The following is a 22,189-nucleotide window of genomic DNA, read 5'->3' as shown; positions in this document are numbered from 1 at the left end:
AGCGCTAGCCGACCCACGCGTTGAGCACCATTAATAGCAGTGAATGAATTCATTTTGGGGCATATAGAAGATATTTCCAGTTGATTTTGTGTCAGTGAACAGGATGTGACCCAGAAATGCCTTAAAATTGACACATTGAGTGCCACTGGTGGCACCAATTCATCGAGCGCCATCAGAGGCAGCCAATGAGTTAATTTTGGGGCATTTACAGCTCACTTCCTGTATATTTTTAATTACTTCCTTATCCTTTTAGGACATTCCTGGAAATTCCACTTTCTATTCAATGACCCAAAATGAACGAGAAGTACCCCATAAATGTTCCAAAATGAAACCAAATTGACCCATAAATGCTTTAAAATCATGCGAACAGACCTAGAAATGCTAGACCTAGAAATTACACATTGACTGCCACTGGCGGCACCAATTTGTCAAGGGCCATCAGTGACAGCCAATGAATTCATTTTGAGGCATTACTGGGCCACTTCCTGTTGATGTTGAATGACTTGCCATTTACTCTGGGACATTCCTCGGTCATTCCTTGTTCTGTGACCCAAAATGAACAGGAAGTGACCCAGAAATGTCCTAAAATCAACAGGAGGGGCTCCAGAAATGCTCCCAAATGAACTCATTGGCTGCCATTGAGATATCTCGAACTCAAAATGGATTGGGCATCCAGCGCCGCCATTGGCATTGAAGCATGAACATCCGCAGCCAGTCGTCCCATTTGTTTTTTCTAGCTAGACGCGAGACATTTGTTAAAAAAGGGCAGAAATGAAAAGATAAGCCCACTTCGACTGTGAACATTGGCTTTTGTTCGGCAAATAAAGTACTGGCTCATTTGAAGGAAACGTGCCATTTTGTCCTCAGGAACGATGTCCCATCACTCAAATCAAAGCAATCAAAGCTTAAGTTTTGACATCATCAAGCGACTGTGAAGTGAAGCGTTAGTCCATTGTTTCAGTTCTTCCCTCCTCCATAAAGTCATCATAATTACATTCTCAGAGAGGAGTTGGAATCCTTGCCCAGATATGGTAAGACTTTACAGAAAACTTATAGTATCTAAAACGACACTGTTAGCAGCTCTGTTTGGGGCTATGCTCTTTGGAGAAAACCTTGAGATGGAAGGCTGTTTTAAAGGTGACAGTTCTTTGGTCATGGTGTCTTCAGCTACATTAAAAAAAAAAAAAAAATACTCAAAATGTTAAAATACACACTCAATGACTTTGCCAGGAAAAGATCAACATCACTTCCCCCCCCCATTTTTAGTAAGATTTACTGGTGATGGCAATGGTGTTTGTGAGGTCAGAGGATAACTGTGTGAAAGGGCACCTATAAGTACTAGGCATGTCCCCGATCCGGACGCGTGATCGGAATTCAGGCTTGATCACGTCATTTTATAAGATTGGAATCGAGTTTTAAAGTTTATTTATTAATTTGCTTTTAAAAATTAATTCCCTGGCTGCCATCGATTGAGATATACGTCCAATCCATCATTAGAGAGTGATCCCAAGAACCCCAAAACCAAGAGGAAGTGACTTGAAATCAACAGGAAGTGATGTGGAAATTAAAGACGCACCCATACCGATACCATCATCGGCAGGGGGGAACGATCAGGCCCGAAATGGTGGTATCGGCGAGTACCAACAAAGAGAGCGCCGATACGATTTACCAGTCCAGTATTATGACACTTGACCGCAGCCTTTTTTTTCCGCCTGACGCCCACTACACTCTCTGTTGTGTGATGACACGTGATCACTTTGCATGCCAAGCACCTATCGCTATCGGCCTGCTCCAGACCAATGAGAGCAGGCCAATAGCCGCTTTTAACCAATGCTAGGGCAGCTTTTTCATATGGAGAAAAAAAAAAAACAGGAGAAATGGCGGCAGTCTGGAAATATTTCAGCATAGGAATCCCGATTACAATCAATGGCTGCATGTAAGATTTGCGACCTGAAAGTTTCGAGAGGTGGAGTTAAATCGGCCAGTTTCAATACCTCGACCTGATAAAACATCTGAAAACGAAACGTGAACGAACACAAACAGTTTGAGGCTATAATAGCAGCAACTGCTACCAAGGGAAAGGTAAGTTCACTTCGTCTACTTTACTTTGTCTTTTACTGAAAGAAATCCCGCAGTAATTTGAGACGTGTTTCAAAAGTAGGGTTGCCACCTTTCAGAAATAGAAATTACAGATGCTCCCCTCACGCCCAAAGCCGTACAGGCGGAGAAAAAAGGGACATCCCCAAAACTCCTAAAATGCATAGAAATATATCTATATATATCCGTATTGGTTCAATACAGAACGCAACATTTAATTCCCAATTCGGAACGATTCCTTATTTCAAAGGATGGGTGGCAAGCCTATTTAAAAGTGCTGTAGAAGTAAGCAAAGTAGCCAAGCTAAGTGTTTGTTGCTGCTGGTGCACAGAGAGGGAGGCTAATAGAGAGACAGGATGCTGTGGTCAATTATTATTACCGGTACTTATAATTTCATGAAAGTTGCACTATTTAGCCTTTGAGAGCCAAAACTGATGTTTTAAAAAAGCCACTTTATTAGGTACACCTGTCCAACTGCTCGTTGACACTTAATTTTGAATCAGTCAATCACATGGCGGCAACTCAGTGCATTTAAGGCATGTAGACATGGTTTAAGACAATCTCCTGCAGTTCAAACAGAGCATCAGTATAGAGACAAAAGGTGATTTGAGTGACTTTAAACGTGGCATGGTTGTTGGTGCCAGAAGGGCTGGTCTGAGTATTTCAGAATCTGCTGATCTACTGGGATTTTCTAGCACAACCATCCCTAGGGTTTACAGAGAATGGTCCGAAAAAGAAAAAATATCCAGTGAGCGGCAGTTCTCTGGGCGGAAATGCCTTGTTGATGCCAGATGTCAGAGGAGAATGGCCAGACTGGTTCGAGCTGATAGAAAGGCAACAGTGACTCAAATAACCACCCGTTACAACCAAGGTAGGCAGAAGAGCATCTCTGAACGCACAGTACGTCGAACTTTGAGGCAGATGGGCTACAGCAGCAGAAGACCACGCCAGGTGCCACTCCTTTCAGGTAAGAACAGGAAACTGAGGCGACAATTTGCACAAGCTCATCGAAATTGGACAATAGAAGATTGGAAAAACGTTGCCTGGTCTGAGGAGTCTCGATTTCTGCTGCGACATTCGGATGGTAGGGTCAGAATTTGGTGTCAACAACATGAAAGTATGGATCCATCCTGCCTTGTATCAACGGTTCAGGCTGGTGGTGGTGGTGGTGTAATGGTGTGGGGAATATTTTCATTGCAGTCTTTGGGCCCCTTGGTACCAATTGAGCATCGTTGGAACGCCACAGCCTACCGGAGTATTGTTGCTGACCATGTCCATCCCTTTATGACCACAATGTACCCAACTTATGATGGCTACTTTCAGCAGGATAATGCGCCATGTCATAAAGCTGGAATCGTGTCAGACTGGTTTCTTGAACATGACAATGAGTTCAGTGTACTCAAATGGCCTCCACAGTCACCAGATCTCAATCCAATAGAGCATCTTTGAGATGTGGTGGAATGGGAGATTCGCACCACGGATGTGCAGCCGACAAATCTGCACCAACTCTGTGATGCCATCATGTCAATATGGACCAAACTCTCTGAGGAATGCTTCCAGCACCTTGTTGAATCTATGCCACGAAGAATTGAGGCAGTTCTGAAGGCAAAAGGGGGTCCAACCCGTTACTAGCATGGTGTACCAAATAAAGTGGCCGGTGAGTGTATATATGCACACACATATATATTTCAAACAAAGTGGTATCGGTATCGGCCGATTCTGCACAGCCAGCTATCGGTATCAGGGCCAAAAAATGGTATCGGTGAACACTCGTGGAAATGGCCCAATATCACCAGGAAGTGACCTGGAAATGCCATAAAACCAATCCCAAATTATCCCAAATGTTCAGGAAGTGATTCCGGATTGCCCCTAAATATATAGGAAGTGACGTACAATTAATTCATTGCCTCCCATTGAAAACGTGTCTGTCTATGTACGATGTCTAACACATTTGAACTGGAAGGACTGCTCATGTTTCAGTGCCACTGATGGCTCTAGGCATCCCAATCTTTTGATGGGGAGCCATTAAAAAAATAAAAACAAAAAGTAAATAAATACAAGGAACAAAAATAAAAACAAACAAAAAATCTCTTTTGTTGGTCATTTTTTGACCCCCCCCCCAAAAAAAAATCCTTGAAATGTCCCAAAATTAACACGAAGTGACCTGGGAATACCCAAAAACCAACCAGAAATGATCCCAAGTGTACAGGAAGTCATCCTGGAATGCCGCAAAATCAACAGAAACTGATAGTTAAGTACCTTAAATTTGAACAAGGAAGTGACCCACAATGAACCCATTGCCTGCTATTGACAAGGATGTAGGCCTGTCGCAATAACAAATTTTAGTAGGCGACATATTGTCTCATAAATTATTGCCAATATGGGATATCATTGTCAATTTGTTTTAAAACCAATTCAGCCACTGATTTATTGACAGTACAGGTAGTCCCCGGGTTACAAAGTACACAAATTATGTGATCTCGACTTTACGATACCGGAGTCTTGCCAGCTATTTTGTCTCCAGTCGTATTTTTTTTTTAAATTATGTTGACTTTTGTTTTGTGATGGTAGTAGGTAGTACTTCAACACGCGAGGAAGAGCGCATCTACATACGAAGTCGCGCAGCTGAGTGAGAGAGAGGGGAAAGAAAGCCAGCGCACATTTGTTGCTTGATAACCATCCACAGAGGCAACACCTGTACATAACCCCTTTTGTATTGTTTATTGTGCGTTTTCAATTGTGGTCGAATACTTGGGGCGAGTTGACTTGTTTTTGATGATGTGCGGACGCTAACTGAGACATGCTAATCGTTGGTGTGAATTGTTATTGCTGTATCAGCAGCTAGTTATAAACGTAAATTTGAATTGCTGTTACTGAAGATGAAACTGATTTCATTTCATTTGTAATTTAGTTTAATTCTGCAAGTGCTCATGTCATATGCAGCTGTATAAAGTCAGCAAACCACACAGACGCCTGTCTAGCTAGGACTAAGCTCCAATGTCTTGGCGAGCACTGTACAATGATGAAAATACATGTTTTTGGATAGTTATTTTGAGATTTAGGGGTATTTAAGGGTTAGTTCTGACATAAACGGAAATTCGGGTTATGTCGCCAGCGTAGGAATGAAACTCGTTCGTACCCCAGGGACTATCTGTACATCCTAAAAAATCCCCCATTCAAACGCAATTAAATGTATGTCTTAAATAAAAATAAAATAATAATAATAATAATAATATGAAAAAAGCACATACACAATGTAAAATCTTGAATAAAAATCATAAAATAAAATGAAAATATGAAAAAACATTCACAATGTAAAACTAGTAATTTGAAAGCTAGCTGAGTGCAGAATATGAAATAGCTGAGAAACCCAATTCTCTACCAAATAGAGCCCATCAAAAGCGTTGATTTGATCCAAAATGACTGTCATCTTGTCCTGCACAGCGGTAGTAACCTCAATGTAGTAATTTCTAACATTTTACAGTACAATGTTTAATATAGATGTGTTTGCTTATTTTATTTGTCTGAACTTCCTTTTACGGTGTGTTGATGACCAATAAAACATCTGTGAAATGAACTGGATTCTCAAATACAATCAACACACCAGCAGCAACAACATCAGCACACGCAAACACATGAATGCACAAATGTATGCACGCAGGCACGTGGTGGGAAAATGACCGACCTCATTTTTATTTTATTTTTATTTGCGATTGACTTATTGCATTTCACGACATGCTTACAAGGATGGACATTCAATTCATTTAAATTGGGAAGACCGGCTATGGCATTGTTTTCTTCACTCCGCGCAGTCATATTTTTGGACGTATAGTACACCTGAGTGGCAGCTAATGAATTAATAGTAGTCGAGTGACAAAGACGACGCGCGGTGTGTCGTACCTGTGGTGGCAGCGGCGGCTGGAAGAGGTTTGTTCTTGTTCTTGCCTTTGGGTGTGGGCGGGAGCAGAGCCACTTCCTCCTGAGGCATCTGAGCCACCTTCTGAAGGAAGATCTTCTCCAACGCCTGCGCCATCAGCACGATGTCGTCCGTCGGCTGCACGCAAATGTACCCCAATTAAAGATCGGCCCAACAAAAAAAGGCGTGAAACCGAATCGTAGCCTCACGATAGCCGAGGAGAACTGATGTATCTCTGGATTAGCCGCAGATTTGCTATTAAGGAGCACTCTATCGATACTTGGGCTGCCACAAATAATTTTTGGGATAGTCAACTAATCACAGATTGCTTTTTGAGATTTATCAACTAATCAGTTTATGTATAGATGACATTTATTGTTTATATTACAGATATTAGGGAATATCTTGTATTTTTGTATTTTTTGTATATTTTTTTTATTAAAAACAATTAGAAATGTAAACATTTTAAAAGATGAAAAAGCGAACATTCAAGATTTTTTCAATTTAATATTTTTTTAAATACATGTAAAAAAAAAAAAAAAAAAAAAAAGTTAAAGGTCTTATTGACTGTATTTTTGGTGTTAGTTTTCTGCTTTTTTATTAAGACAACCTCAAAGAAAAAAGAATAAATAGAATTTTGTTTTAATTCAATAATTATATTAATATAAAAACATTGAGTGGTTTTTTCCTTTTTAAATAAAACAATGTAAAATAAATGAACACATTATTTTAAAAAGTAAACGTTTTGAAAAGCAAATAAGATATTTGCCGTTTTTTTGCTATTTTTTTAATTTAATAAACATTTTGAAAAATTACAAAAATGAAGGAATAAGAGAACATTGACGCTGATCATTCATTGCGGCATGTACGGCCATGTTAGCAACAAGTAAACATATGTTCCTTCGCAGCCATCTCTTCCACTCCAAATAGATTGGACATCAACAAACTCATACAAGTGTACAAGTTACCCAGAAAACAACAGGAAGCGACATACGAATACCCCAAAATTAAAACGGAGTCCTTCAAAAATGACAATTTTTTTTTAAAAAGTTCACAGTGATGCCTCGCTACTTCGCGCTTCAAACTTCGCACCCTCAGTCCATTGATTTTTATTTTCAATTTAAAAAAAAAACAGATGAGCTGTCCCGAGCCAATTGCGTAGTCTCCCTCTCCCTCTCTCCCTGCTCTATGTTGCTAAGGTAGCCCACTGGAGTTGCTGATTAAATATAACGATGATTGACAGACGTTTAACGTTTGATCTTGCCAGAGACGCTTGGAAGCTGAAAATTCAAAGCGCTGCATGCGTCAATCATCGTTTAACGTGTTAAACAGTTGCTGTGGCAACTCATTGTGTGTAAGTGAGCAGCTTGAGAGAATTTGAGTGGACTCACTAAATGAAGCATTTAATAAAGCTTCACAGAATCCGGAATATATACATTGAATACGCAATTTTTGGAGGGAGCGCACTATTTCGCGGTTTTTCACTTATTGCGTCAGGTTCTGGTTCCCATTAACTGCAAAAAACAAGGGATCACTGTACTTTATTTGTAGTTTTTGCTGGTGTTTTGATTTTTCCCTTTTTGCCAGACCGTCAAAGTCCATATGAATTGGATGTTTCTCGCCGTCAATGATAAAAAAATTAAGAAAATTAAAAATATTCAGTAATTGGAGAATTTTGAAGTCACCAATGTCTGCAAACAAGAAATCGACTCTCCAAATAGTTGTCAACGAATTTGATAACCAAATAGCTGTTGAGCAATCAGGGCAGCCCTACGCAATGCGTTCGTATTTCTAGCCCTAAGGACTGGACAACGGAAGGTTTTTTTTTTTGGTTGCTGTTTTTCCAACTCTAGTTCCCCAACACCGAATGGTACACTGTCCATTGAGAAAGGGTCGAAACTTGCCGAGAGAGCCCTACTAACTTGACTAGCTAGGTTACATACCTTGTTGTAGATGTAGCAGTTGGTGAACATGGTGTTGAAGTCTTGCATGGCCTCACTGGCGCTCCAGTAGTAATTATTCTCTAGACGTTTCTTGATGGTGCCCATGTCCATTGGGTTCTTGATCACCTTATGGTAGTCCTGCATGCACGACAAGATGCTTAGCTTAGCTTCGGCCTACTTCTCCCGAGGCGTGGCCTCACTCACCGCCAGGCACAGCTTTATGGCGTCCACAGGCTGGTAGAAAGGCCACGCGAACTGATGCTTCCACAGCGTCTTCACCACCACGTTCTGCATGTACTGCAACTGGTTGGTCTTCCTGCTCTCACACACAAGAATGCGTGTTAGCTTATTTGTGCAATCAACTCGGGATGTCCCGATCTGATCACAAGATCGGAAACTAGGCCGATCGCGCCATTCTTCTGAGGTTCGGAATCGGGTGAAAAGGATCGGGGTTTTAATTTTAAAAATATATTTATGCTTTTCTGCTTCATGCTAGTACAGTCTCTCACTCTCCCTCCTGCTGCTTTTTCTTGGTCACCTTGCAGCTGGTGTTTGGTACTTAAAAGTCAACAATGATTGACAGGTTTATAGTTTTGATCTGGCGAGTGAAGGCTCTGTAGCTCTATAATCATAGGCACACACAAATGTGTTAACTAGAGCTGTCCCGACTAGTCGACGTCATCGATGACGTAAATCCACAACATCCCGTCGACGGTTAATGAAGGGTTAAAAAAATATATGCGTGGAAAGTTTAGAATGTCAGATGCTCTGTATGCAAGCGGGGAAAGCGGCACAAAGCCAAAAAAAACGCACCAGAGTGTCCAAAACATTGACTTATTTCAAAGAAACAAAGGAGGGTACACTCTTCTGTCCTGTCTCTTCAATGCCAAGCTCGGCTGCACGTCGGCCGTGAATAAACACCTCAAGCGCCGTCACCCAGTTTGTAAATTTTTTTTTTCTTTTTCATTTTTTGTATACCAGAGGGTGCTGTCGCCTGACTAAATAATGATGTTTCATTGGCAATGGGCCCATAAGTGCTGTTAGTATTGTTCTTAATGATAATTGAAAGGTTTATTTCATGTTATGGTTTATTTTATGGTATACACAATTATATAAGGTTAAAAGGTCATAAATATATACAGCATATACAGTAATTGCACTCAAGGGAGAGATTGTCAATGATAAGGTAATAATTTAAGGTAAAGGCAATTCAGAAAGGCAATTCATTGATATATAAATAAGTAGAGCTGGGAATCTTTGGGCATCTAACAATTCGATTACGATTCAGAGGCTCCGATTCAATTATAAAACGATTATTGATGCACCCCCGGTTTTTTTTTTGTTGTTGTTTTTTTTAATGTTTTGTGCATTAGTTCCAAAATTGTTCAAAATACTCTCAGGCTAAACCAAACTACTATTTCAGTATCAAGTTAACATATAGCAGTAAACAAATATACAAAAATAACAGTAAATAAAAAACTCCAGTCCCCATTCTGTATCAGCAGCTTTAAACTACATTCAATTAATTTAATGTTGTGAATCAACAGTTAAAGTTGTTAAAATTGCTCCCGTTATTCCATAATTTCCTTTTTGTCTACTTTCGACATGTGAATGTTTTAAAACTATTTTAAAGATAGATTCAAGTCAATATTTTACCGATTTAGGAGTATTTTAGATAAAAAGGTAATTAGGTTCGCTTGGAAGGTTCGCTACAACAGCCTTGCAGGGAAGTGTACTGCTTTAAGATGGCGGCCGTTTACTAACGCCCGCATCTAGGTTTTTGTAGATGTGCTGCTAACGCTACCGAATCAATATTGCATCTAGTCCCATATAAATGATATCTACCGTAACATTATGTGGATGTACTTTGTAGCAGCTTTTCGGCAGCAGTCAGGTATGTTGTTGTGTTTTTTTATCTCGTGGCATGAATTGAGCTAGAGCCGTGAGTTGAGCATTGGTATTGCCCGAGGGGCCGGGTAATGAGAGGCATGATGTTTAGCTACTCTCGCTTCGTTACTCATTGCATCCCGAAGACCGCGCGGCGCGCTGAGTGTGCTGCACTTCCGCTTTACATGGCATATTTCAATAATCGGAATTTGGATGTTGGTGAATCCTTCTCGAATCTTTCACTGCCGAATCGCGAATAATCTAAGAATCGGAAATTCTGCACACCTCTATAAATAAGGTTTAAAGGAAAAAGGTGAAAAGTTTTTGTTAATTTCTAATTGTGTTGTTTTATTTGTGTGCACCGTAGCTCTTATAGTGTGTTTACATCAAGGATGGAATAAAAGTTGTAAACCATCAGTTTAAGAGACCATCTTTCCAATCGGGATGCAACACTAGTTAATTCTATCAGCATTTGAACTCATTGTTTATTTGTGATTTATTATTGTTATTTACGTGTTTATTTGTACTTTAATAATTTAAGTGTTCCAATATGTTTTTGTGAATTGATAAGCGTCAACAAAAATGCCATTGTTAAATTAGTAAAAAAACACAAAATTTTAATTATTAGATTAGTCGACTAATCGTAAAAATAGTCTGCTGACTAATCGGGAGAAAATTTGTTGTTTGGGACAGCCCTAGTGTTAACCATCGTTTAGTCAATCTTCGTTGTCGAGAGGCTGTTCTCGGCAGCGTCAAAGTGTGACTGAATTTGAGTGGACTCACTCATATGAATTATATGAATGTTATAGAGATTAAATTACGCAATGCAACGGAAAATGTGGGTGCGTCTACATTTTGTGCTAGTGCACCTTAGGAAAAAAAGTTGCAAAAATGCAAAAAGTAAGTGTTGAGCCTTGGCAGTATATATTGCATGGTTAGTTTTTTTCCAAAATTGTTCAGGGGTAAGTTATAACAAAGTAATCCAGAAATACAATGACATTGCCAAAACATAAAAAAATATATACATTTTATACTCCGCAACAGTCCCGGCCCGGAAATAGCAGAAGAGGAAGTACTGTAAAAACTACCGTACTGTAACATGTTTGAAACTTTTGTTTAAATAAAAACAAAAACACAAAAAACTTTCGGTATCGGATCGAGACTCCGTATCGGAAGATTCTCAAAATCAGGTGACTCTGACTTGGACGCAAAATATGCGACGGGGACATCTCGACAATAAACTATTCGATGAGTTGGGGATTGACATTTGAGCTGGAAATGTGCATTACAAGCAACTGTATCTAAGGTTGTCAAAAGTATCGAAAAGAATGAACAAATGGATGCGGAAATATTGTATTCACTTAAGATACAGCGGTACCTCAATATACGAAACAAATTCATATTCGATTTTTTCACCTGTAAATGGCCTAATTCGTTCCAAGCTCTACGAAAACACCACATGAGATCATGTCCTCTTGATTGCATGTCTATATTTGTAATGCTTTAACGCCGCTAGTGGATCTTAAGTATAATTAGTTGGTTAGGCTCATTCTACACGTTATCACATACAGTGGGGCAAATAAGTATTTAGTCAACCACTAATTGTGCAAGTTCTCCCACTTGAAAATATTAGAGAGGCCTGTAATTGTCAACATGGGTAAACATGAGAAACAATGTGGGAAAAAAAATCAGAAAATCACATTGTTTGATTTTTAAAGAATATATTTGCAGATCATGGTGGAAAATAAGTATTTGGTCAAGACCAAAAGTTCAGCACAATACTTTGTTGTACCCTTTGTTGGCAATAACGGAGGCCAAACGTTTGTAAACGTTGTAACTCATCACAAGCTTTTCACCCACTGTTGCTGGTATTTTGGCCCATTCCTCCATGCAGATCTCCTATAAAGCAGTGATGTTTTGGGCCTGTCGTTGGCCAACATGGACTTTCAACTCCCTCCCCAAATTTTCTATGGGGTTGAGACCTGGAGACTGGCTAGGCCACTCCAGGACCTTGAAATGCTTCTTACGAAGCCACTCCTTTGTTGCCCTGGCTGTGTTTGGGATCATTGTAATGCTGAAAGACCCAGCCACGTCTCATCCTCAATGCCCTTGCTGATGGAAGGAGATTTTCACTCAAAATCTCTCGATACATGGCCCCATTCATTCTTTCCTTTACACAGATCAGTCGTCCTGGTCCCTTTGCAGAAAAACAGCCCCAAAGCATGATGTTTCCACCCCCATGCTTCACAGTGGGTATGGTGTTCTTCGGATGCAATTCAGTATTCTTTCTCCTCCAAACACGGGAACCTGTGTTTCTACCAAAAAGTTCTATTTTTGTTTCATCTGACCATAACACATTCTCCCAGTCATCTTCTGGATCATCCACATGCTCTCTAGCAAACCGCAGACAGGTCTGGATGCGTACTAGGATTTGAGTTACTGATAGTAGCCTTTGTTACTGTGGTCCCAGCTCTCTGTAGGTCATTCACTAGGTCCCCCCGTGTGGTTCTGGGATTTTTGCTCACCGTTCTTGTTATCATTTTGACGCCACGGGGTGAGATCTTGCATGGAGTCCCAGATCGAGGGAGATTATCAGTGGTCTTGTATGTCTTTCATTTTCTAATAATTGCTCCCACAGTTGATTTCTTTACACCAAGCATTTTACCTATTGAAGATTCAGTCTTCCCAGCCTGGTGCAGGTCTACAATTTTGTCTCTGGTGTCCTTAGACAGCTCTTTGGTCTTGGCCATAGTGGAGTTTGGAGTGTGACTGACTGAGGTCGGGGACAGGTGTCTTTTATACCGATCATGAGTTAAAACAGGTGCCATTAATACTGGTAAGGAGTGGAGCCTCGTCAGACCTCGTTAGAAGAAGTTAGACCTCTTTGACAGCCACAAATATTGCTTGTTTGTAGGTGACCAAATACTTATTTTTCCACTCTAATTTGGAAATAAATTCTTTAAAAATCAAACAATGTGATTTTCTGTTTTTTTCCCCCCACATTCTATCTCTCATAGTTGAGGTTTACCCATGTTGACAATTACAGGCCTCTCTAATCTTTTCAAGTAGGAGAACTTGCACAATCGGTGGTTGACTAGAACTTGCTCAATTGGTGGTTGACTAAATATTTATTTGCCCCACTGAAACTACTTGAGCTCATAGCAAACATAGAGTGCCAATAGGCTCGCTAACTTCAGCAGTCATTGTGTGCGAGCTATTTCATCTAGCTGTTTGTGCCTTGATAATGTCATATTCTTTTGGTTCATATACATGAGCATAGTGTTGCACATACTTGTGTGTACATTTTGTTTGCTTACATTTATAGTGAAAAGTAGTTTTATTATTGCATTCTTGCGATCAGGAATGATCTGTTACAGTACATGTTATTTTTCTAATGAATTATTTTTTGTAATAAGAAGTGACAAAAGCTTTGAAAGACTTTTTGTAAAATGAATTTTTCGTGTACAAGGTATGCCATGTTACAAGGGAGCATCTTACCTGCCGGGCTTAGTGGGGTTGGTCACCTCCGGCGGAGGCGGGTTGGTGTAGGTGGGGGGACTTGGGGGGGCGGCCTCGGGGGCGTCCGACATGGTGGACGGCGGCGACGCGCCAGCGGACGGCGTCCGACCGCTAGGGGAAAAGCCAAAAAAGGCCCTCTTTGCTCCGAGGGCGCCTGTGCGGGTCAGAATACGTGGGCGGGTTGGCGGGCTCGCGAGCGAGGGTCAGTGTCGTGGCTCCTTTAGCTGCGCGGTTCCCCCCAGGAGACAAACTCCCATCGTACGACCTGAAAAAACACAAGGTTGTACTTCCGTCAACAGCGGGCAAATAGTACCAACTTTCACCAAAAGAGGTCGCCAAGAAAGCTAGAATCCTGAAGGTTGCAACAAGTCAAACTTAAATCCTAACCTGGCATTTTTTGTCAGATTAGCCTAATCAAATCATTATACCACATATTAAACGTGGCTCAAAGCGCTTTATTATACGTATACTTGTTCATTTATAGACATAATTCTGGACTAACCGCATACTATGTACACTTTTTCATAAAATTGTATGGCCGGTCAGCATTTTTTGTGGGTTAAACCCATTTTTGGCATTAACGGCGCTAGGCGTCCAATCCATTTGAAGTGGGAGGGTTGCGTTCATTCGCTGCCAACCTCCCGCTTCAAAAGGATTGAATGTCTATTCATTTCGATTCACGACAGAATATTGTGAAAACACCTTTAACTTCCCTTCCAAAATGGCAAAATGGTCAGGGCGACATTCCCATCAATGTCCATCTGCTGAGAACTTAAATTAGGTAATGTGGTGATATCAAATGAGTTTATCACTAGTAGACTTCCAATCAATTTGAAGCGGATTATTGTTAAACGTCGACGTTTCATGCAATCACAACGTTAAAATAACATTTGTAGTGTAATATTTTGCTAGCCATCTGTTGGGTCATTTTTTTTTTTTTTTTTTAAAACAGTAACACCTTTTTTAAAATTCTATATCAATTCTAGGCAGTACTCCCGATACGATTTGCGATACAAGGCTCGATAATCTCGTGATATGGCGATACAACAATGACTGAGAACCCGGTCAGGAAATGATATATAACGCGATACATCTATGAGAGGAAAAACAAGCTATGCCAAAATGGATTTTTGACACTCAATCTGTCAAAAACTCACCTTCTTCACAGTCTATGAGAATATTTCAGTGCGTTTCTGTATATACATACAGTAGCACCATTTTTGCAACATTCTTACAAATTTCTTAACATGAACACTTTTGTAGTGGAAGATTTTGTCAGCAACCTGTCGTTTCCCTTTTTTTCTCTATTTATTAAAAGTGGCACCTTTTTAAAATGAAATATCAGTTCTGGCAAGGCAAACATTGTGATCCAAAGTATCGCGATATAACACCATACCAATCATGTCACACCCCTAATTTAGATTGTTTTGCTTGGAAAAACAAAAGACGTTAATTGCCCCTCGTAGTACAACTTAAAAAAGTACCAACTTCATCACCGGTTTGGAACTCTGGGAACGAGTTGGGTGTAATCGTTGTGAAAACGTACCTACTTTGCAGGCAGACGCTGGCTGCCAGTTTGCAGTCTTCGCTTACTTACGGCGGCTAATGCTAACAGCAGCCCAGCGAGTAGACGCGGCCAACGATTCGGCGGCGGCGGCCACTTTCCGCAACGAGCCCGCCGGCTCGCCCGCGAAGCCCCTTTTGGGCGGCCGACGTCAGCGCAAACGTGGGCCCGCGATAAAAGGCGCCAGCGAAGGGATCCGCATTTTGTCAGAGGCTAGCGCCACACTCGCGCTCGTTCGCTCGCTGGCTGGAAAAAGATGGCGGGCAAGCCGACGCCAAGTAGCAGCTAAATGGAGGCTCGGCTACACGAGCAGAAAGCCTCGACATTCGGCGCGTCCCGAACGTTTCGGACACGCTGGGCGAAGCCCACGCAGACCCCCGCGGCTGCGAGAAGCCGCTCAGAGGGAGTCGGCCGCGAGGGAAAAGTCCCAACGTTGACGGTCGCCGCGGCGCTAATTGGTACGTTAGCACGGTTAGCACGCTAGCTGAGCTTTGTCTGAGGGCGCCGAGCGGCCAGGCAGCCTCCCCGCTCGCAGCCGCACTTTGGCGGGCCGGTCGAGGCCGACTGGCCGCCCAGCCCACCGCCACGGCGCGCACGGACGTCTTTACTTTGGCCTTCGGTCCTCCAGCGAATCCAACGGCGGCCTCCGCTCCCTTTACCGGATGATTTCGATTTAGCCGAGTAGCATAATAGATGAGTTATCAGCTGTCTGCTCTCCGCGCAGCCGTAGTCACTAGGCGCGTCACAGCTGTTGTTGTGCTCCCATTGGCCTCGGCGCCTCGCGGCCTATCCGAATTTTCCATTGGAGGACGGGATCGAGGCGCTCCGACCCCGTCCTCAAATGAGAAGACGGCGATTTGAAGTGGAGCGCGACGATTGGTCGGAACTCCGAGCTCGGGCGCCGCCATTGGCCGAGGAACAAAACAACTCCATTTCCCAGCTTCCAATGAGACGAGTTGTGACGTCACTCTTACCGAGCATCAAACCGCTGGAAATCAAACCATTTTCTCATTTATTTCTTCACATCAATTTGGGTCTAATCTTGAGGGGTTTTTTTATGCGTCTGAAACTACCGTCTATCATTTGAAATCGAAAGACAAGTGACAATTTAACAATTATCGCTTAACGTCATTTGTCGCTATGAGTCTAAAAAGGATTGGACGCCGAGCGCAGTCAATGGCCGCCAATGAGTTGAAAAGGACGTGTCCGAAAATCTATCCGAAATGAAATGACCCAGGGGGGAGCAAAGCATCTCCTCTGCAGAAATGGCATTTTCTAGTTTGCTCGTTTTCCCATTATATATTTTGTATAGTTAATGTTTTAATGATGTAGTTTATCTCCACCTCCAAATTTGAGGTGGGAATTTTTTTTCCTAAAGGCGGTTTGCCTTTGAGCGACACGAAACGTAACTGCAAACGTCCACAAGATGGCGCCATGCGTGACTGGACACGATTTTTTTTTGTGGGGGGGGGGCTTCAACTTGCTGCTTTTCGGTCACGTGCCACATTCTGAAACGCTTATCTAGAGTCGAACAAGAGGAGACAATGGATTCAAGAAATGTAAAAGATTTCACCTTTACTCATGGAATATGTCCTCAAAACTACTTTTATTTTGATAAAATGTCTGTCAACAGCGTTCGGTCTTCGCCATCAGCACAAGGGTTGTTGCCGTGACAACAGGACATGACGTCATGGGGAGGCAAGTGTACAAATGGTTATGAGGTGCCCGTGGGCGGAGTTTGTTTGGCGGGAAGCTGATCTTCACTCTGGTCTTCTCGTCGCCGTTTTCTCGACGATGACGACGACGACTCCTCCGCCTCCTGGCGTCAGAAACCATTGGTTACGCCTATAGCTTGAGAGGTGTGCTATCATGCTAGCATTCAAATGATTAAGATGCTGATTAAGTTTGAGAGCCGTGAACCAATGAGAGTGTGCTTACCGTGCTGACATTCTCCTCGTCAGACGGCGGGTACATCAGTCGGTGAGCTTTCTCCAGCATCGCGGGGTCCTGCACACACACACGTGCACATTAAACTCATTGGCTGCCAAAGACTGTGATAGTCGTCCAATTCAATTTTGGGACTTTTACAAGTCACTTCATTCCTATTTTGTGGCTTTTCTGGGTCACTTCCTGTTGATTTTAGGATCACGTCTAGTTGATTCTGGGACTTTTCCCAAGTATATTCCTGCTGATTTTGTGGCTTTTCTGGGTCACTTCCTTCTGATTTTGGGGTAAACGTGAAAATGTAACCAACTGGCTTCCATAGACGGCGCAAGACATCCAATCTATTTGAAGTGGGAGGGGCTGTCAGCGAACGAACGTTCATTCAGCCCTTCCACTTGAAATGGACTGGACGTCTACGATTGATAAAACTCATTTCAATCCACAGCAGAAGGACCATTGAATGCCACGCGAATGGATGTCTAGCATCAACAGCAGCGCCGACTGACCTGCATCCAGGCATGCTGGAGCGCCTCGTCGATGCTCATGCGCTGGGCGGGGTCCACCACCAGAAGTTTCCTCACCACCTCCTTGGCTGTAACACACACGGAGGCAGATGTGAACCAGTGAGCGGCGAGAAGAGGAGGACGGCAAAGGCAAAAACGACGATGTCACCCTGCTCGGACACGTGGCGCCACTTAGCTGGCAACATCGTGAAGCTGCCTCGGATGATCTGCTCGCTCACCGACAGCTCGTGGAAGTTCTCGTGGAATGGCGGGTATCCGCACAAGCTGCATATAAACACACAAGGCATCGGATGTGATGCGTCCGTCCCGTTTCCACTGAGCCAGCTCGTCTTACCAAACAAAGAGGAGCACGCCGAGGCTCCAGGCGTCAACAGCTAGGCCGTAGCCACCCCCGCCGCCTGCAGCGTACGTCAAGACTTCGGGCGCCAGGTAGGACGGTGTCCCGCACAGTGTCCTCATCAAGGCCGCCTCCTCCACGATCCTTGACTGGTTGAAATCGGTGACCTGGAGAACACACGCGGTAGTGTTGCACCAATACTAGTATACTAGATACTAGTATCAGTACCGATACGGCCCTAAAATGACGCCACTGACATCTGCAAGTACTAAGAAATAACGAGCTGATAATACACAAAACTTTGCCAGATGTAATTTCCAATCGCCCGACCAAAGATGGCCGCCAGCTTCTAAAAATCTCGACAAGGGTTTGCTTTGTAAAAAAAAAAAAAACATGTTACAGTAGCTATGAATGCATAAAAATGAAATTATTTTATTGCAGCTATGACGTTTAAAAAAAAAAAAAAAAAAAAAAAGGTTGAATATTAAGCAAATTATAGTTATTTCAAAGTACATGCCATTTATCCATTGGCACTGTCACAAAATGGCCGACAAGTTATAACAGCTGTACCCGTTGGCTCTCAGCACACTGGAAGAGAACCCAAAATTACTCAAAATGAACAGGGGTGACTTAAGAATGTCCCTAAAATCTACAGGAATTGATCTGATTCAACATGATCTAGAAATTAATCAGGAAGTGACTTATAATTGCGCCAAAATTGAATGGCACTGTCACAAAATGTCCGTTCCTATTGGTTATCAGCGCGTTGGAAGAGAAGCCAAAATGCCCCAAATATAGGTAGTGATTTGGCATTGTGACTAAATCTATCAGATATCAACAGGAAGTGACGTAGAAATGACCCAAAATCAATAGGAGTGAATCCTGATTGCTCCCAACATCAAATGGCACTGACAAAAAAATGGCCGACAAGTGATAACAGCCGTCCCAGTTGGCTTATAGTACGCTGGAGGAGAATCCGAAATGCCCCAAAAAATTAACAGTAAGTGACTTGGGATTGCCCCAACATCAGCAGGAAGTGATCCCAACTCAAATGGCCCTGACACAAAATGGCAGACATCGTGATTGGCTCATAATGCACATTACACCTGCCTGGAAGTGAACCTGAAATGAAGAGTAGGTGTCTTGGAATGAACCTTAAAGTGCGTATGACACCAAAAAGCATGTTTATTTCATATTTCACACGGTGTTTTATGCTCCTGAATGAAATGGACCGCTTGGATGTGTGTGGAGGCGATCATTTTATATATTCAATTTTTGAATCCTACGGCATGAAAATGAGTGACTTCCGGCTTCAGTCTCGGATTTAGGACGAATGCGAATGTGACGTCACCCGGTTCAGCATCTCACAATATAGCATTGCGTTATAGCATGGAGATAGACTGCCGATTCAGCTGATTTTGCGGATTAATTGGTTTTTTTTTTTCGCATCACGCCATGTGACGGCCCTGGCCGTTTAACTGTTGTTTTATTTTGAGAAGCCTCCAGTCAGCTGATAGTCACCTCCGCCAGCTGGCTGCCTCCCCTCCCACTGTGACGTAAGCTGATTGATGCTGGACGGACAGACGACGTCGATGCCGCTGATTGGCCACGACGAAAAGGCGGCAAGCTTCATAAACCTGCCGCTGTCAACGCTCTGGGAGGTCGCATTTGACAGCATTCGTGCCGCGGTCCTCCTTGCCAGCTGTTTGCTCGCCATTCACTCTCGTGTGCGTTTGATCGCTAGTTTGATACATTCCCGCTTTTTCCGTGAGGTCTTTTGTGTTTATTCATTATTGGATCGTTTTGTTCACCACTGTAAATAAGAGCACTGGAGCAGTAGGGGTAAGCCGCCATTTCTGTTCAACCTGTTTCCTCCTGTTTTGTTTAGAGTAGGAAGCTAAGGTAGTGGCTGTCTTTTTGTTCTTTCCTTTTTACGATCAGGGTTTAGTTAGCGGGTGGGGTTTAAGTGTAGTTCCTTTTGTTTGTTGTTTTGGCCTGGGCTTACCCTGAAGCCGCGCTTCTTCCGCATTTTGTATATATTCATTGCGAGTTTGATTGTTGTGAATAAATTGTGTCCACTTGTAAACTTGTGTGGCTTGTTTTATGTTACGCCCTTCGTGAGCCATCCTTGGGAGGTAACACGCCAGCCAAACGGCTGCAGAATATTGTTGCTGTACCAGGTCGAGGCATGTGAGCCTTTTTGTGTTTCAAAAGGTTCCCGATTTTGGATATTGGCCAAAACAAGCCCTACTACTGTGGGACCATTGGACTTACGAGGAAGTGAGTAAACATCGTATTTTATGATGTCAATTGTCAAATACTGGGATCATGGCAAGTTTTAATACGGAGGTGGCTTGCATTTTGTGGCTGATTGTCCACCGAAAATGCCACTCGGCCGATGACCAGCGGCTTGTTTGCACACCTCACTCTATACTCGGCTTATTGCCCTCTTCGTGTGCCCAGTGTTCTGTCAAATTTTCAACCCCATCAGAAATTGCAACTATGTGTTAAAAATGGCCGCGAATACAGCGATTACTAAGTAAACACTACAAACTTTAATTAAGGAGTATTTACTTACGTTAGATCATGGACGGACATGTAAAAAAAAGTTCTACTCAGACACATCCTACCATGTTAGCTGCACAACAACTGCACGCCGCTCTCTGTTTACATCTTCGCAGTGTTATTTTACGCCATATTCATGTTGACCATGTGGCAGCTACATGCTCCTCTGACGTGGGCCGGCTTGTCTGGCGGTACGCTCCAGCTGCTTTCCCGGCGATCTCTCCTGTCCATAGCAGGGGAACGAGCTCGGCGAAGACAATTGTCAACCCCGCCACCTTGTGACCTGACCCAGGCTAGTTATGTGTGATTTTTCTCTTCGAAAAGGGAAAATAGGACTTTGAGACTTCACTCTGTTAGGGTTAGCATGTCGGCTAGCTGTCACGCCTCTTGGTTTGTTTACATTCTCCGAAGCCGGGGCAGGGAAATTACATATGTCCGATTTAAGTGTCATAAAATATCGTTCGGGAGGTGCGACAGTAAAGGTGAAGTCGACAGTTTTGACCATTATGGAGTAATTTTGCCATGTCGTACTGAAGAAATGCATTTTTATTATTTAATATTCCATTTAGCACAAGATCGTTATTTGTCATGACCATACCATTTATCTAGCAATTGGGGGAAAATACTTCGATAAAAAGAATATCCTGTGAAAATACTGGAGAGGACTGAAGCAACGACATCGTTCTGAATAATTCCCTCTCAATGGGTTGAATTCTAAATCAGATGAAACCATGACCCTGCCGACGTCATCCTCCTGTTGGGGACGCTAGAGCCCTATACTGGTAGGCGTGGCTAAACGGCGGATTTAAAGACCAATTTCTAGTCATCTGCGCTTTGCCAAATTGTTGTATATAGTCGAATCATCTCAAAATTAGGGCGTCAAACGATAAAAATTTTTAATCGAGTTAATTACAGCTTAAAAATTAATTAATCGTAATTAATCGCAATTCAAACCATCTATAAAATATGCCATATTTTTCTGTAAATTACTGGACTGTCTCAGAAAATTAGAATACACAATATTCTAATTTTCTGAGACAGTCCTGTATATTGTTCTATGTAAAGGTCGGCCCCCCACATTTTTACCACGCTTAATCTGGTCCCCTTTGCAAAAAGTTTGGACACCCCTGCTTTAAATGGTGGATTAATGTACAGGACTGTCTCAGAAAATTAGAATATTGTGTATTGTAATTTTCTGAGACAGTCCAGTATATATATATTCTGTAAAATAAATTGTTGGAATGGAAAGATAAGACACAAGATAGATAGATACATTCAACATGGGCATTTCACTCTACTGTCATTTAAATCTGTCTATGCTGTCCTCACTCCGAAGCGTCTACTTTTTCCAAAGCTAGACAGCTAGTGAACAACGCCTTAATAATTAGACTTCTTCCTTTTTCATCTGATTTATTAATGAAATGGCCTCAAACCATTGTCCTCTTTAGACCGTCGGAAAACTACAAAAAAAAAGTACACAAGCATTGCATTAGCAACAACGTTAGCTTCGCACGCTATACAGGTTCACTAAACATAAACAAAAAGCGTCTCATACAAAAAATATAACACTTCGCTTACTAACATAATATGTACATTCTTTACAACAACCATACTTACGGACAAATCTTGTCCAAGGATCATATAAGCACAACATTATCAGCCCGAGACGTCGTGCAGCCATAATGAACTGGAAAGAAAACCATAAACCATGTCGCAAAGCGACCACAAGAGTTCGCTGTTGGACAGCACAAAAAGTCTTGCTGTAAAACTTACCAAAAGGCAGAATACTTTCTGAGCCGGACATGTGCGTTAATTGCGTCAAATATTTTAACGTGATTAATTTAAAAAATTAATTACCGCGCGTTAACGCGATAATTTTGACAGCCCTACTCA

General features: G+C 42.2%; 2 protein-coding genes and 1 long non-coding RNA gene across 6 annotated transcripts in view; 1 reads left to right on the top strand and 2 right to left on the bottom strand.

The window, feature by feature from the left end:
• The window catches only part of LOC130913061 (bromodomain-containing protein 3-like), a 33,050-nt gene extending 17,348 nt beyond the window's left edge, over positions 1-15,702 (bottom strand). For 2 of the 3 annotated variants that reach the window (XM_057831347.1, XM_057831350.1), the window contains exons 1-5: positions 15,535-15,702; positions 13,342-13,627; positions 8,161-8,272; positions 7,957-8,094; positions 5,998-6,151 (exon numbers count right to left, since the gene is read on the bottom strand). In XM_057831347.1, the coding sequence (XP_057687330.1) occupies positions 5,998-6,151; positions 7,957-8,094; positions 8,161-8,272; positions 13,342-13,433 (496 nt within the window). In that variant the 5' untranslated portion in view covers positions 13,434-13,627; positions 15,535-15,702. Of the gene's footprint in view, positions 1-5,997; positions 6,152-7,956; positions 8,095-8,160; positions 8,273-13,341; positions 13,628-14,908; positions 15,059-15,534 lie in introns of those variants that run through there. The other variant, XM_057831349.1, reaches the window with a different exon arrangement.
• On the top strand, positions 697-19,817 carry LOC130913063 (uncharacterized). Its single transcript, XR_009062698.1, has 2 exons — positions 697-1,031; positions 17,316-19,817. It is a non-coding gene; the product is annotated as an uncharacterized LOC130913063 (long non-coding RNA).
• Positions 16,504-22,189, bottom strand: part of chek2 (checkpoint kinase 2) — a 21,746-nt gene continuing 16,060 nt past the window's right edge. Inside the window, exons 11-15 of one of the 2 annotated variants that reach the window (XM_057831352.1) lie at positions 17,729-17,898; positions 17,543-17,658; positions 17,377-17,462; positions 16,865-16,933; positions 16,504-16,745 (exon numbers count right to left, since the gene is read on the bottom strand). In XM_057831352.1, coding sequence (XP_057687335.1) covers positions 16,641-16,745; positions 16,865-16,933; positions 17,377-17,462; positions 17,543-17,658; positions 17,729-17,898 — 546 coding nt within the window. In that variant the 3' untranslated portion in view covers positions 16,504-16,640. The remainder of the gene's footprint in view (positions 16,746-16,864; positions 16,934-17,376; positions 17,463-17,542; positions 17,659-17,728; positions 17,899-22,189) is intronic. The other variant, XM_057831351.1, reaches the window with a different exon arrangement.

Source organism: Corythoichthys intestinalis, chromosome 3, assembly GCF_030265065.1.
Source record: "Corythoichthys intestinalis isolate RoL2023-P3 chromosome 3, ASM3026506v1, whole genome shotgun sequence".
Lineage (NCBI taxonomy): Eukaryota > Metazoa > Chordata > Actinopteri > Syngnathiformes > Syngnathidae > Corythoichthys > Corythoichthys intestinalis.
Note: the sequence above shows the minus strand (reverse complement) of the source record. Positions and strands in the feature narration are given on the sequence as shown.